The 15,639-nt window shown below is 37.4% G+C and overlaps 1 protein-coding gene across 1 annotated transcript; it reads right to left on the bottom strand.

Annotated features, from left to right (window-relative positions):
• Window positions 1-662: 662 nt before the first annotated feature.
• LOC111401810 (F-box/LRR-repeat protein At5g63520-like) lies at window positions 663-5,884 on the bottom strand. Its single transcript, XM_023029722.1, has 10 exons — window positions 5,564-5,884; window positions 4,761-4,868; window positions 4,577-4,669; window positions 4,189-4,326; window positions 3,854-3,955; window positions 3,383-3,422; window positions 3,062-3,199; window positions 2,701-2,876; window positions 2,183-2,301; window positions 663-1,338 (listed from the first exon to the last, which is right to left on the bottom strand). Exons 1-10 carry the CDS (start codon window positions 5,750-5,752, stop codon window positions 846-848), a joined length of 1,596 nt encoding a protein of 531 aa, XP_022885490.1. The 5' UTR covers window positions 5,753-5,884; the 3' UTR covers window positions 663-845.
• Between the last annotated feature and the right edge of the window lie 9,755 nt (window positions 5,885-15,639).

The raw sequence follows: 15,639 nt of genomic DNA, 5'->3' as shown, positions 1-15,639 counted from the left end.
GTTTGCTTTGTGTGATCCATATCTAAATATTCAAAATTTTCACACATTTTTGCATGTTCACGTCCTTCATAAATATCGTGAGAGTTATATGGAAAAAATTGTCTTAAATTTACGGGAGATCATTAGGCAAATTTGGATTTATGGGAAGTTGAAAAATCTATATTCCATTAAACTCGAAAATTTCCAAGTACGTGTGTCAATTTCCATTCGAAAAAGCATGCAAATAAAGATAAGAAGCCCAAGCAAGTTGAAGTGATGCCTCTCGATGGTGGAGAAACCACAAAATAAGATTTACAGCATGTTTGGGAGGGTTTTTTACTCTAAAAAATTGATTTTTTGACCGTTATTTCACTATTTCAGTCGTAATTTTTGACTTCTTCTCTCACAGGTGGACCTCACTTTTCTTCTAACGGTCAAAAAATCAATTCTCAAAATCCCTCCCAAACGGCCCCTTAATTGTATTATTTTGTTCAAATTCTCCTTTTTCTTGAAAGTCTATCACAAAATTATCAATGTAGATAATATATTGATGACTCTGATACTCCAACAAGAGGGGAAGTACTTTGTTAAGACAACATTGTTTTCTCTCTCTTTCCTTCTGTTTGAAAATGTGAAAGATAAATTTCCATGAATTAGCTAAATGTTTTAGAAATAAGCCAAACTGATCAGTCTCATCGAGAACACTGCATTATTTCAGTAAATTCATATTCAAAAGTCAATACGGCAATACATATAGTTATTGTTCGATTTCTTTCAAAATAACAAGGTTGTAGGTACTCCGGTACAAGCATAACAAGATCAACAGATCATATTCTCATGTCAGTTCTGTGCTCAAAATCCACAAACTATCGGTTTGAACTCGAACAACCAGGTTCGGAGCTCACAATCTTACCCTGCGGCAGTGGAGGAGTATACGACATGATTAGGTAGACAGCGCTAAAGGCGTGCCAAGAGCAACGTGCATCGCCACCTTCTTCATTGCCTTGCCCGTACAAGCTCAAATTTCCCCGTCCAATTTCCCCATTGCAATAAGTTCCTCCAAAAGTAACCCCTGGAAAGTTCTCCAGAAAAGTCGAACTGTCAATACCCTGTTGTCCAAAAAACGAGTCACCTCGACCACAGCAAGAGAAGATGATGCCACCAAAGACTTCCCTCTTAGTGACACTGCCACCAGCACGGTCGTCTGTGTAGTTACAACTATCTAGCTTCAAATGTCTGAGTTTATCAGAGACTTCATTGCAAGAAGATAATGCAGCTTTAGAATCCGAGAGGTAAAAGCAAAAGATATCTCCAGATTTAATTCCGTCAGATTTGACAAATAGATACTCTTCATTTCCACTGACAAACAAGAGAACACAAACTCATTTCTTGCACTGGTCATAAAGGAAGGAAAAAAGATACAGCTTAGAATCTTCGGGTTGATGTAGCCATATGCTAAACGGAAATAAGAAAAATGTAGATTTTTTAACCAGCTAATTTGTCATCATACCAACTACATAGATAGATTGCGAAATTCATCTTTTAGGCATCATAACATGCTCAAAAGTTTAAATCCCGTAAAAATATTAGTATCGAATATTATCAACATTAGCTTTATTTTATTTCAACTAGTTGATGGAGAGGGACAAAAGAGAACATTCTCATCCACCAAATTGTCTTGGTTTTACTTCAAAACCAGGAATTTATGGTAACTAATTGTTCTTTAGCATGCCAGACATTGGAAAATGCACAAGTAATCCTGAAAAGTGCTCCCCCTGAGAAAAATGTAACCTTATTAGTTATTACATGCAGACATAATGTTTCTCCTTATAATGTAATGTTTGTTGGGGCATGGGCAAGTAAATTAGATGTTTGACTACCGAAATTGAGCTCACAGAAATTTGTCTCGGTTACATTCTTTTAATTGATACACATTGTGTGTAGAGAGCAAAAGCAATGTACTTAACACGTTGTTTTTGATATACTCCATCATACTTCCTCACAAACACTGATTTCATAACTCATTCAATCTAATCCCAGACCAAATATTGAACAGGCTACCTAAACTTGTAACTTTGACATTTCAAATGGTTTGTATACGACATTTATCGACAATCACAACCAATTCATAATTCAATGTTCAATTCCTTGAGTGACGATGGTGAATATCAAGAAAAAGAGATCATGAGCAAGGGCAACTTACCCCATAACTTCATGGAATTCATGAAATGTTATTCGTCTTACTTTTTCCGGCCCAACCGAGCACCTCCTTCTTTTCGTTACTCCTAGGTAGAAAACAGGAAATTGAATACGATCTCCAAGCTGTTGTGAATTACAGATATTAGAAAAAACAGAAAGAATATTTCAGCAAGTATCTGAAAAAATAGTGCAGAATACAGACTTTTGACGACTCAATAATAAATGGGACAAAAAAGATGGTAATTACTTGTTTAAATTTCAAGCATCTATATAGTAACGAGTGATTATCAAAAGGAAGAGTTGTATTGAATATTTCATTTATTTTGAGAAAGAAGGGCAATTACTGTCACCTGATTCAATGAATTGGCAGCTTATTACAAAATTTGCTCTACCACTAATGTGTCAAGCCACAAGTTCTTCCACTAATGCCAAAACATGCCAACCACTTCCATTACATGAAACCACATTTACTTCACCTGGTTAGAGTAACTACCGATAGTGGTAAAGTTTGAATGTTGATACCTCATCATAGATCTCGTCTAAAATACTTTGGCCATCAAGATCTTCATGAAGTGTGTCTCTGATGGCAGTAAGCCATGTTGAAGTTTCATTGCATTTAACAGATACTGCCTTATATGTGGAACCAAGTGGTGATAGGCCAGTTGATATCATGACATGAAATTTAGTTTCCCCTATACCTGCACATTGGCATGTAACCAGAATAGGAGGTGTTGGTATTAATTAACCCAGCAAAGAACAAAGAAAGAACACTTTACCTAGTGGCACATAACACTTTCTTGACAGCTGACATATTAACAATTTCAATTCTGTGGTATTTAACACTAAATGTTGCTTTTAGGGATGAAGTGAAAAATAAACTCACCTGGAGACCTGTCCCTTTCGTTCACAAACAGAAGAGCAACTGCGGGAACCCTGGTGGCATAGTTTCCGTCATCACTTCTACATAAGAATTTACTACCCCCATCACCCACAATGACAGTGTCCAAGGAAAAGGCATAATCTACAGACAAGAAGCAAAGAGCAGCAAAAAATATACATCTCAAATTCTTATAAAACCTCAAAGATAAAAGTGCAGGTTCGGCTGTTTATGGTAGTCAGCAAGTACCAAGTTCTGATCCTCTGTTTCACTTTCTTGAACATTTTACCATTTCAACATAACTATGGATGTAATTTTGTTACTCACCCAACTTTTGAAGCACAGGTTTGATGTCAGTTGCTTGGTCCTAGAACATCATTGATTCCCATGTAAGAAACAAATTTGAGAAGAAAAAATTTTGGAATATAAAGTACATAGATGCTTCTTAAATATTATAACAAGTTCACATTGCCCTTTGACTAGATGTTTGTCAACTTGTCTTCAAGTATTGAAGTGCTTCCTTTGGTCCTTTTGCAAAAAACGGACGAAGGTGCCCAATAAGTTGTAAAAACAATTTGGTGTCCACTTTTGTTGGTGAACTACGCAAGAGAAAGTTGTTAAAGCCAAGTTGAGAGTGAAAGGAAAATTAAATTTAAGAGGCCAGGGTTTAGAAACTTAGAAAAAAGTTAGGCTGGCAGACAAAATAATATAAGCACATGCGAATTTCATCAGATAAAGACAAACCAGCTGAATTTACAAGAGCCTCAGAACAAGTTATATAAAAGAGTATCAACTCACAGAAAACAACAAGATTCCAGAAGGAGAAGCATGCCCTGAAACAGAAGAGGTGTAGTCCTTGATGCTGATCACAAATTCATCAATAAGAAGCCTTCGAGGATCCTGATATTGACATTTGATAATTATTTCAACTTAAATTATGCCAAAAGTAAAATAGTGAAATTAATCTTTGCTTACTAGCTCAATGAGAAATTAGAAATTATAATTTTTAAACATTAAAATAATAAAGAGCTATCATGGAACCTGATGCAAACACGGAAATTTCTGAGCAATTATAGACTTTAAAATGAAAAAAAATCAATTGATGCAGTAAACGAAACCCCTTTTTTCCCCACCTTCTTTTCAAATAACAAAGGGATTATGTTGGCCTTTAACCCTGGTAAAAAACCAACTGTCAATATGATGCCTCGGTTCACATTTTCATTTTGCGATACCCCCGCAAGATCTTCCTCCTCGGTTACTTCCCATTGAACCTACATCAATAACAAGTCACAACAGTTTTTTCTTTTCCAAGAAAAAAGATATGCATAATTCAATCTCCCTACTTAGAGATCAAAGGGAATAACAAAAATATGTCCATAATCATATGCTTTAGTGGGCCTGAGAAGTGTGCAAGCACCAAAGCACGCCGTATTATGGAGTCACAGGGAACCTTGTTGTTCAATTTGAAGCTTGTTTGCGTGAAGTTATCATTTGAAAATTACCATGATCATCAGAGATTACCTCTCTAAACTCATCTGTAAGTGAATCCCTCCCAATAATCCCCTCTGGTACATTGACAACTACAGGTATGTGGAAACCAAAATTTCCATTAATCTGCATAAGATCAACTTTTACCAAGTAACTGGCTTGCAATGAATTGAAAATCGTGTGCACATACAAATATATGGAGAGAAGTGAATCATACTAATTCGTGAGCTTGCTGCAAGCTAAATGAGGGGCCAATAGAGGCCAGGACAAAATGGGGCCGCATGGGCTTAGATAAAACTTTATCCACAACTTCACTCACAGCATCCTACAATTATCAGCACATGAATTTAATGACGAACCAAGATAAGATTGGGACAAAATAAACGATGAAAATGAAAAATGAATATTTTGCCGTCTGTTTGAATTGGTTGCCGTGGATAAATTTTTAGTTATTTTACTGTGATATGGTACTTTCTTTGGAGGACCATATAATATTAATGATAGCAATCATAGTAAAACATTTGAATGACAAATAAACTTCCCGAAAAACTACAACAATTGAACGCTCTTGAATGAACACTACTAATTCGAAAAAATAAATAAACATCTTCAGTCATCTGATGATAATTGTGGAACAATCATCAAGTTCTTACATTTCGTATACATCAAAACTAATAATTTGCATTGAAGTCATCCTCAAAACTATACTTACTAAAGCTAACACGCTAGCACTTTGGTCTCCTTTAAGAGCATACTTTTTTCGACACATACTGCCCAGAAAATCATGCTTTTAAGCAGACAAAACATGTTACTCAGTTAAAACTCATGAGAATTGGATTTCCTCGAGCTCGAGTAATTGGGCTCCAGTGAAAAAATAACGAAATAAGGACAATCTATGAAATCTGCTTGCTAATTTTTGAATTAAACAACAAAATGAGCATATTTCCCAGAGATCACATACATCCCACCCCTAAAACATTGGCACAAGAATTTCAGCATTCCAATTACTAATTACATTACCTCGAGTAAAGGGTTGAAAGAAATGGCCGATGAAAGTTTAGGGGAAGCAAAGAGAATCCGATTGCAAATAGAGTTCCAGAAGCGGCTAACGCACGCCGCCGATGCGAAGGATTGGGCCGGGAGCCGGCATAGTACATTCTGAATTAGGTCCTCTCCTATATCGTCGATGCTGAGGCTCGATTTTAGCATTTTTTTTTTTTTCAGTGATCGAAGGGACTGTGTGGGTGTTTCAATGGAATTATATCTCTTAGCTCATCTTTTTTTCTGTAATTTGCACAAATTTGTTTGGGGTTGCTTTGGAGGAGGAGGGCATTCGTAAGTTAGTCGTATTGCGACTTTTTTTGTTTCTTTGTTTTTAGTTTTTTTTTTTAATTGAAATTTCAATTGAAATAATTAACACAAAACGTCCTACTTTTTAAGTTCATTGTGGAAAACTTTCTTAACTTTCATTTTTGACATTTTTGCCTCAATTTTTATCTTTCTTTGCAAAAACATCCTTCCATCCACTGACCATCACTTGCTCCCCGTTAATTCAATACGAAAATACAGTTTTCTTTTCAAACAACAAAGGTAAAATAGTCTCAACCCATTTACTGCGAAATTCACCTCATCCATTCGCTCCATCATCTCCCCTAGCAAACTCTTGAGTTTTCATCAAGAATGCTTGCAATCAAACTACATATGATCACAACTCCTTTGCTTTCACTACCTTCTTATTTTTCTGCAAAACACCATTCTCTCTACTATCCACCTTATTTTTTTTTTTCAGAAAGCTCAAGTCCCAAGAAAACCAATTCTCACTACTCTTTCTAGGAAGCCAAACTGCCATTTTATCAAACTCCTGTGATAAATTCAATCCATAGGGATCTAAATCAACATTCTTTGCCTTCTTCGATTTCAAGAAATTCTCATCAGAAAACTCAAAATCCCTTTTTCCTGGCCACTCGTCCCAGGCAAAATAGCCAATTTCCTCATGTCCTGCAAGGAATTCGACCCATTTGACTCCGAATCAACGTCAAACACCTTCACTTCCTTGGGTTTCCATAAAACCCCATCAGAATCCTCACATTTCCTACCATTTCTTGCACCCAAAATTGTTAGTTACGTTGACTCCTTCGATGAATTGAAACCATAAGAATCGGGCCAGTGACATTGGATGGGGCTATGAGACAAGTATGTAAAATCGTAAACATCTTGAAGGCATTCTTGGGAAAGACATTCCATATCAACATCATCGAAGCCGTTAATCTCTAAACAGCTCCTTGTTACACTTTGATTCCGCCGACTGTATATTCTAAGGATCATGTTTCTTATCCTTCAAATAATTCAAATCCTTTCTCATGGAATCAAATGGTTGGTTGGTTATTAGCTCAATGGGTAATTAGCACAAAATGTCCTTACCTTTCAACGTTATTGTTCAAAACGTCCATACCTTTCATTTTTGACATTTTCACCCTTATTTCAACGTTTCATTGCAGAAAATATCATTTTTACTATTTTTAATATAAAATGACCAAAATACCCTCCCATTTAAATAATATATAAAACTAAAGAATAAATTACAATCCTACTCCTAAATGTTTTAAAAAGTACAACTGAGTCCAAATAATTATTAAAAGGTCCAATAGCACAAAACGTCCTTATGTTCAGCCTATAATATAAAAACGTCCCTACGTTTCAAATTGGTGAAAATGACGTTTTCCGCAATGAAACTTAGAAATAGGGATTAAAATGCAAAAAAATTTGAAATATATGGATGTTTTTCGCAAAAAGTGTTAAACGTAGGGACTTTTTTGCTATTAGGCCTTATTAAAATATTAAAAATAATAAAAAAAACTCTCTCCCTCTCTTTTTCTCCTCTTCTTTTTCAAATGGGATTGCCATGTGAGAAGTGAAAAAATTCCAACCAACTATCGCCTAAATCCCCGAACCATCTGTTGATATTTTAAAACCATGAAGAGAGGCGTCCTAATGAGTATAGTCGATTGGTATGTTGAAAATGGCATGAATTTCTTCGAAATAGGTAATGCCACCAGTATTTGCATTCACGGGTTAGGCATTTTGGCTTGTAATTCCGAACAAATCTATTGGCATGAAGGTTTCAAGGTTGGACATTTGGTGGTATGTATAGAGGGAAGTGAGGCATTTTCGGTGATATAGTGATCCAGGAGTTTGAGTGGTGGTTTGATAGAGGTTTTTTGCTTCTAAGGTGGCTGATCCATTTGGAGAAGAAGAAGAGAGAGAGAGAGATGAAGAGTTTTTTTCTTTGTTATTTTTAATATTTTAATATGGTGTAATAGCAAAAGACATCTCTACGTATGACATTTCTTGCGAAAAAGTCCCCACGTTTCAATTTTTTTGCTTTTTCATCCCTATTTTCGCATTTTATTACGAAAAATGTCATTTTCATCAATTTGAAACGTATGAACGTTTTGCATACTATAGACCAAACGTAGGGACATTTTGTACTAATAAGCCTTTTAATAATTATTTGAACTTACTAGCACTTTTAAAAATATTTTGAAGTAAAATTGTAATTTATTTTTTATTTTTTTCTTTTTGTTTTATTTAAATGGGAGGATATTTTGATAATTTTACACTAAAAATGGTGAAAATAACGTTTTTTGCAATGAAACGTTGAAATATGGGCGAAAATGTTAAAAAATTAAAGGTATGGACATTTTGCACAATAATATTGAAAGATATGAACCTTTTGTACTAATTACCCTTAGCTCAATAGTTAACAAGTTCTTCGTTGAGGTTTGAGCTTTTTGGTTTTTGCTCTAATTTGAAGATTTGAAAGAGAGAAAACAGAAACAAGAATTTCCAAGAGAGAGGCATAATTTTTACATTAAATGGGTTGAGAATATTTTATCCTTGGTATTTGAAAAGAAAATCGTATTTTTGTATTGAATTAACGAAGCAAGTGACGATCATGGACGGAATGAAGCTTCCCGCAAAGAAATGTGGAATTAAGGGTAAAAATGCTAAAAAAAAATGAAATGTATAGATATTTTCCACAATGAACTTAAAAGGTAAAGATGTTTTGTGCTAATTACCCTTTCAATTAATACACCACAGAAGGACGAGTACTTTTATGAAAGAGTTATTAGCACAAAACGTCCCTGAAATTTATTGTGCAAAACGTCATTTTTTTCATTTTTTTTTTTACCCTTATTTACATCTTTTATTGCGAAAATCGTGTTTCTCATCAAATTTCTCAATTAAAAATTTATGAGATGACAAATATACTCTCCTAGTTAAAAAAACAAAAATAAAAGAAAAAAAACTAATTGTAATTATAATCCCAATTTTTTCAAAAAAATCCAAAGTTAAAAATCAAAAATAACTTCAATCTTCTTCCCTCTCCCCATCCATCTGTGATTTCAGACAATAGTTACAAAGGGTAGCACCAACAAGTACTACATCAACAAGGATAATTGTCCGCAAAAACAAAAAAAAAACAAAAATCTAACGTGGAGATTTGTGTAAGCACTGCATCAATTACAATTAGTGTTTTTATTTCTGTAAAAGAAAAGTATGAAGCTTTCCTTTTGAGACGTGAAGTATGATTTTTTAAACTAGATTTTGGTTATAAGATTCACCTCAAGTTACTTTATGTATTTGGGGTGTCTTTATTTTGGAAAAATTTGTAAGGATTTTTAATCAATAGATAGACTTATATGTGTGAATAATTGTGTGTTAAATTAAAGGTTATCAAATTTGATTAAGCCCAGTTAAAAGTGATCTAATAAGGCTTTGATTTTGAGCCGTTATGCATCAATTAAAGTGTGGGTTCGATATGTGTAGAGACCGGGTTTCACGGGGTGCCTTTCTTCTTGGCACAAAAAGGGACACCGTGCGGCAATAGTTTGCTCCGCTAGACTACCTTCCGCCTTTTCTTGGTCGCGTCGGGACGAAAGAAAATTTGATTACAATCTTGTAGAAAGCTTACAATAAAGAATTTGAATACATTGAAAGTAAATTGAACATTGATTGATGAAAACTAAACATTACAATTGATGAAAGCAGAAAATTTCAATTGTTGGTGCAGGGGGCGGACACTAGTGAGCTTGAAAGATTTTTGAATGACTAATACCCCCTATAATAGCATTCTGAACAAAAACTTAAGTGACAGGAGTAGACGTTTAAAAGACGAGAGATCATATTAAACGTTTACCAATATCAGAGCTATTTTACAACTGAAATAACTATTACAATGAAAAGAAAATTACAACTCAAACTTGAATTAATATTTACAATGTGCGGTCGAAGTTGGGCAAACTGCGGCTGCGATAGGGTCAAGGGGCTAAGTAAAGATGCAGTCCTTGACATTCTCCCCCATTTGATTTGGCGACGTCCTCGATGTCATCAATGCATGATATGCTTCAATTAATGGTTTGAAGGCTTCGAGATCTTTTTCTCTTTCCCAAGTATTCTCCTCGCTGCTGCATCCCATCCATTTGACCAAGTACTACTGATGATCTTTTCTAGAAGCTCGAGTGATTCGATGGTCAAGAATAGCTTCAGCAACCTTCTTTCCAACTTTCTTCAGTTCAAACACAGGTCGCTTTGGTTCATTTTTAGATGCGTCATCCTTACCCGTAAAGTATGGCTTCAACACACTAACATGAAGGACCTTGTGGATTTTACACCATGAAGGGAGTTCAACTCTATATGCAACTCTTCCAATCCTCTTCACGATGGCTAATGGTCCAATGTATTTTGGCGACAATCTTGAGTCCTTCCCTCTTGTTGGTTTGTAAACATTTCTGTCGGGAAACTTAACCATTACTAGATCTCCAATATTGAATTCAATGAAACGGTGCTTTAGATCTACAACCTTTTTATACCGTTTTTGAGCTTTCTCAAGATAACTCCGAGCGATTTCAATATTTCGTTTCCACTCTTGAGAAAAGTTCTTTGCTTGAGGGGACTTGGTACTTCATTCAATATCCACTGTATGAGGGAGTAGCGGTTGTTGGCCAGTAACAATCTCAAAAGGACTCTTATTGGTAGAAGAGCTCTTTTGGGCATTGAAGCAAATTTGGGCCGCATCCAAAAGCTTTACCCAGTTTTTCTGCGAAGTAGAGATAAAGTGCCGAAAATATTCTTCTAGCATAGAATTGAAGTGCTCCGTCTGTCCATCAGATTGTGGGTGAAAACTAGAACTCATGCTCAAAGTTGAACCAAGACGTTTGAACAAGTCAGTCCAAAATATGCCGGTAAATGAGGATCTCGATCACTGACGATGTCCTTAGGCAGCCCCCAGATTTGACAATATGTTTGAAAAAGAGTTGAGCTGTCTCTTCCGCAGATACATACTTAGGCGCTGCAATGAAAGTTGCATATTTTGATAGACGGTCCACAACGACAATGATAGTACCAAAATCCTCAACTTTTGACAATCCAATAATGTAGTCCATCGATACACTTTCGAATGGTCAGGTTGGGACAGAAAGGGGCTCCAGCAAGCCCGCACTTTTCTGATGATCTGCCTTATCTTGTTAACAAATAAGACAGATTTTTACATATGCTGCAATGTCGTCCCGAATTTGAGGCCAGTAGTATGCACGTTGCAGTAGTGCACAAGTGCGTTCCTCTCCGGGATGCCCTGCCCAAATTGTGTCATGGCATTCAGTAATTAGTGATTTCCTCATATCTCCGCCCTTAGGATCATATAGGCTATCTCCCTTTGTCTTCACTACTTCCCCATCAAGCCAGAACTGTCGAGTTTTACCCTGCTTGATGAGATCGACCAAATATTGGGTAGCCAGGACCTTCTCCATAAGTACCCGAATTTGGTCTCTAGTGTTTGTGGAGGCTCCGCTCCCTGAAAGAGCAGTTACGGAACAAATGGCAGCTAAATCGGCCCGTCGACTAAGAGTATCAGTAACATGATTACTAGAACCAGGACGATACTCTAACACAAAATTAAACTCTGAAAGGAATTCCTATCAACGAGCCTGTTTGCTTGATAGTTTTGGTTGGGACATGAAGTGACTAACTGCAGTGTTATCTGTCTTCACAATAAATAGAGACCCAAGCAAATAGTGACGCCATCCTCTGAGACAATGGACCACTGCCAACAATTCCTTTTCAAGTGTCGAGTAACGACGTTCTGTCTGGTTTAACTTCCGGCTCTCATATGCTACCGGATGTCCTTCTTGTATGAAGACTCCACCAAGTGCAAAATCTGAAGCATCTGTATGAATTTCAAATGGTTTAGCCATATCCGGTAAGGCTAAAACTGGGTTCGTCCACATGGACTTCTTCAACCTTTCAAAAGTAGCTTGGCATTGGGATGACCAATCCCAATCCTTATCCTTCTTTGTCAATTCAGTAAGTGGCGGTGCAATTTCTGAGTAGCCTTTCACAAATTTTCGATAGTAATTGCATAACCCAAGAAATGAACATACATCATGTACGATTTTTGGTGGTTGCCAATCTTTGATGGCTGTAACCTTCTTCGAATCCATGCTGATTTTACCTTGTTCAATGATGTGACCCAAGAAACTGATAGATATCTGAGCAAATGAGCATTTAGACGGCTTAGCATAAAGTTCATTCTCCCGTAGCCGATTAAAAACTTTCCTCACATGCTAGACATGTTCCTCCAATGTCTCGCTGTAGATTACTATGTCATCTAAGTACACCACGACAAAATCATCTAAGAACCCGTGAAGTACTTGATTCATCATAATACAAAATGTTGCTGGAGCGTTTGTCAAACCAAAAGACATCACTTTAAATTCAAAGGCTCCATATCTGGTTACCACCGTCTTTGCTTCGTCTTTCTCTTTGATCCGAACTTGCCAGTATCCGGACCTAAGATCAATTTTTGTGCAATACTTCGCCTGACTCAGTCGATCGAAGCAATCCGCAACCAGTGGGATAGGATAGCTATTCTTTATAGTAATCTTGTTCAAGGCTCGATAGTCGCAGCACATTCTAAGAGAACCATCGGCCTTTTTCTGAAACAATACAGGAGCTCCATATGGCGACTTCGCAGGCACAATGATTCCATTCTCCAACATTTCCCCCAATTGCTTCCTAAGCTCTTCAAACTCAGGCTGAGACATACGGTATGGTGCCCTGGCGGGAGGTTTGGCGCCTGAAATAAGTTCAATCTCATGATCAATCGTCCTTCTTGGTGGTAATTTCTTTTGTAATTCTTCCGGTATGATGTCCTCAAATTCCTGAATAAGCCTTTTAACGGGTTTTGGAATAGGACCATTCGCCTCCTCGATCTCCTCTAATCGAAGAGTACACAAAAAAGAGGGTTCATTTCTCTTGAAACCCTTACTAAATTGCATGGCTGAGATACTCTTCTCGCCCATCCTCCCAACCTGTGTAGGGATGACACACGGCTTATTACCCATCATCATTACCGAATCGAAATATGGCAACACTGCTGTCTTAGTATCCCGAAGAAATTCCAATCCTAGAATAAGCTTGAAATCATCCATCTGAACTGCAGATAAATTTGTCCTTCCCTCGAAAGGACCTGCTTTGATCAACACCGATTTCGCCACTCCAGCTATTGGTTGAGCAGCGGAGTTGATTGCTTTAACTTTTCCACTACCCTTTTCTAGAACAAGTCCAAGCCGCTCTACTTCGGTACATGCAAGGTAGTTGTGGGTAGCACCAGTATCCACCATAACCCTGATTGGCTTCCTATTGATTTTTGCATCAATGTAAATTAAGCCTTTGGCCCTACAAATTAGAGCCTTCGCTTCTTCCATCTTTGCCTCTTTTAATGGGACATCATCCTTTTCAACAACCCGATGCGACAATGTGTTGCACCGATGTGAAAATGTCCCAGCTACGTCCTCATCCTCTTCAGTCGGTCTCACTATGACAATTAGCCTACGGGGCTTCTTGCTTTGAACTTGACCCGCCACTTGCTAACTGGCAGTATGTATTCACCATCCGTTTCTGAGAACACTCCGACACCCGATGAGATCCTTCACATAAAAAGCACTTCAATTTGGGAGTGGCATCAGTTCGGCCCTCCGTTGCTGTTCCTTTGTTCCAATTGTTACTATTGTTGCTGTTAAAATTTTCTTGACGGCTATTATGATAGTTTCCCTGAAAGCCACGGGTGCTTTGATAGGCTCCTTTTCTAATCTGAGAGTAACGCTCTCCCCCATTTGGGTTCGAGCTGGGTCTGTAAGATCTTTTACCACTTCCAATTGCTTGATTACTCCCCAAAGGTCGATCTTTTCTAGATTCTGTTTGGGGGTCGCTCAAGCATTTAGCGGCTCCCATGGCCGTGCTCAAATCAGTAACCTTCTGCCTTTGAAGTTCCGTGCGATTCCACGGTTTCAACCCTTCCATAAAGGTGAAGAGCTTATCCTTTTCTGACATATCTCGAATATTCAGCATATGCCCTGAGAATGATTTCACATACTCCTTGATAGAGCTTGTGTGTTTCAGGTCTCAAAGTGCCCGTCGAGCTTGATACTCGACATTTTTCGAGAAAAACTGCGATCTGATCGTTTCCTTGAGGAGATCCCAAGAATCAATTCGAATCCTGTGGGCCTGAATGTCAGCATATTTGGTTCGCCACCATAGTTTTGCTCTCTACCCAGATACATGGGAGTTGTGGTTACCTTTCTAGCTTCGTCTTTGATCGAAGCTGCTAGAAAGTACTGTTCCATATCAAGCAAGAAGTTTTCGACTTCTTTTGCATCATGTGCCCCTCCGTAGGTACACGATTTAGGAATTCTGAGTCTAGGAGCATACTCGGGTACGGGAGCTTGCCCATTGCCCGCCACAGGTTGGAGTAGCCGCAATTGAGCTCTCAACGCTTCCATTTCATCCTGCAGATCAAGAATGATTGCAGCAGCTTCAGTCATTGCTGTGTAAGCTCTTTGGCTTTCATCCAGTTGGATGTGTAATCCACAAATCTCAGATTTGGCCACCTCGACTTTTTCCTCTAGAACTTCCAAAGCATAGCACAACCTAGTAGTTGTCTCATCAAGCGCATCCACGCACTGTTTAGTAGTACCCTTCTTTTGAGGCTCTACCGCTTCAGAGGTGTGGGATGTAACTAGATCCATAGCTTTCTTATCGAGGGTCGTGAGTCGCGGCTCTAATACCAATTTTCACGGGGTGCCTTTCTTCTTGGCACAGAAAGGAAAACCGTGCGGCAGTAGTCTGCTCCGCTAGACTACCTTCCTCCTTTTCTTGGTCGCGTTGGGACAAAAGAAAATTTGATTACAATTTTGTAGAAAGCTTACAATAAAGAATTTGAATACATTGAAAGTAAATTGAATATTGATTGATGAAAACTGAACATTACAATTGATGAAAGCAGAAAATTACAATTGTTGGTGCAGGGGGCGGACACCAGTGAGCTTGAAAGATTTTTGAATGACTAATACCCCCTATAATAGCATTCTGAACAAAAATCTAAGTGACGGGAGTAAACGTTTAAAAGAAGAGGAATCATACTAAACGTTTACCAATATCAGAGCTATTTTACAACTGAAATAACTATTACAATGAAAAGAAAATTACAACTCAAATTTAAAGTAATATTATAATGTGCGGTCGAAGTTGGGCAAACTGCGGCTGCGATAGGGTCAAGGGACTAAGTAAAGCTGTAGTCCTTGACACCGGGTCCAGACACCTAATTCAATGATGGGCCAAATTAGGTCAAAAGGTATCGTTATATAAATATGATTATGGTCCTCGAATCGCACGTAAAAAAAGTATTATATTGTTCATTCTCTTATGCATCCCATCACAGAGAGAAAATGAGACTAAGTGTTGATTTGGAAGACCAAGCCACATGATTCGATTATTGCATTAATTATTTTGATTCATGCACGCTTCCGCTATAATTCTTAGATTTCTTGATGATCCAACATGAAGATCCAGTGATTTAAAGTAATAAATTATCCTACAAGTGGTATCACAGTCTTTTCATGTTGAATCATTGAGAAGCGAATAATTTATTTGGTTCTTGCAATACTTTTTGGAGTTTTCAAATTCGACAATTTCTGGGATCTATATTTTGTTAAATTTGAAAATTTTTGGAGTATATTTTTCTTATTATTTTTCATAAT

The sequence above is a fragment of the Olea europaea genome, chromosome 10 (genome assembly GCF_002742605.1).
Source record: "Olea europaea var. sylvestris chromosome 10, O_europaea_v1, whole genome shotgun sequence".
Taxonomy (NCBI): domain Eukaryota; kingdom Viridiplantae; phylum Streptophyta; class Magnoliopsida; order Lamiales; family Oleaceae; genus Olea; species Olea europaea.
This window is presented reverse-complemented; position numbering and strand designations above follow the sequence as displayed.

Coding starts and splice junctions, on each gene's coding strand:
- LOC111401810 (XM_023029722.1), bottom strand. CDS start 5,752: ATGCTAAAATCGAGCCTCAGCATCGACGATATAGGAGAGGACCTAATT. Junction 4,327..4,576: donor TTACAGATGAGTTTAGAGAG/GTAATCTCTGAT, acceptor TTATTGATGTAG/GTTCAATGGGAAGTAACCGA. Junction 3,423..3,853: donor CTGGAATCTTGTTGTTTTCT/GTGAGTTGATAC, acceptor ATGATGTTCTAG/GACCAAGCAACTGACATCAA.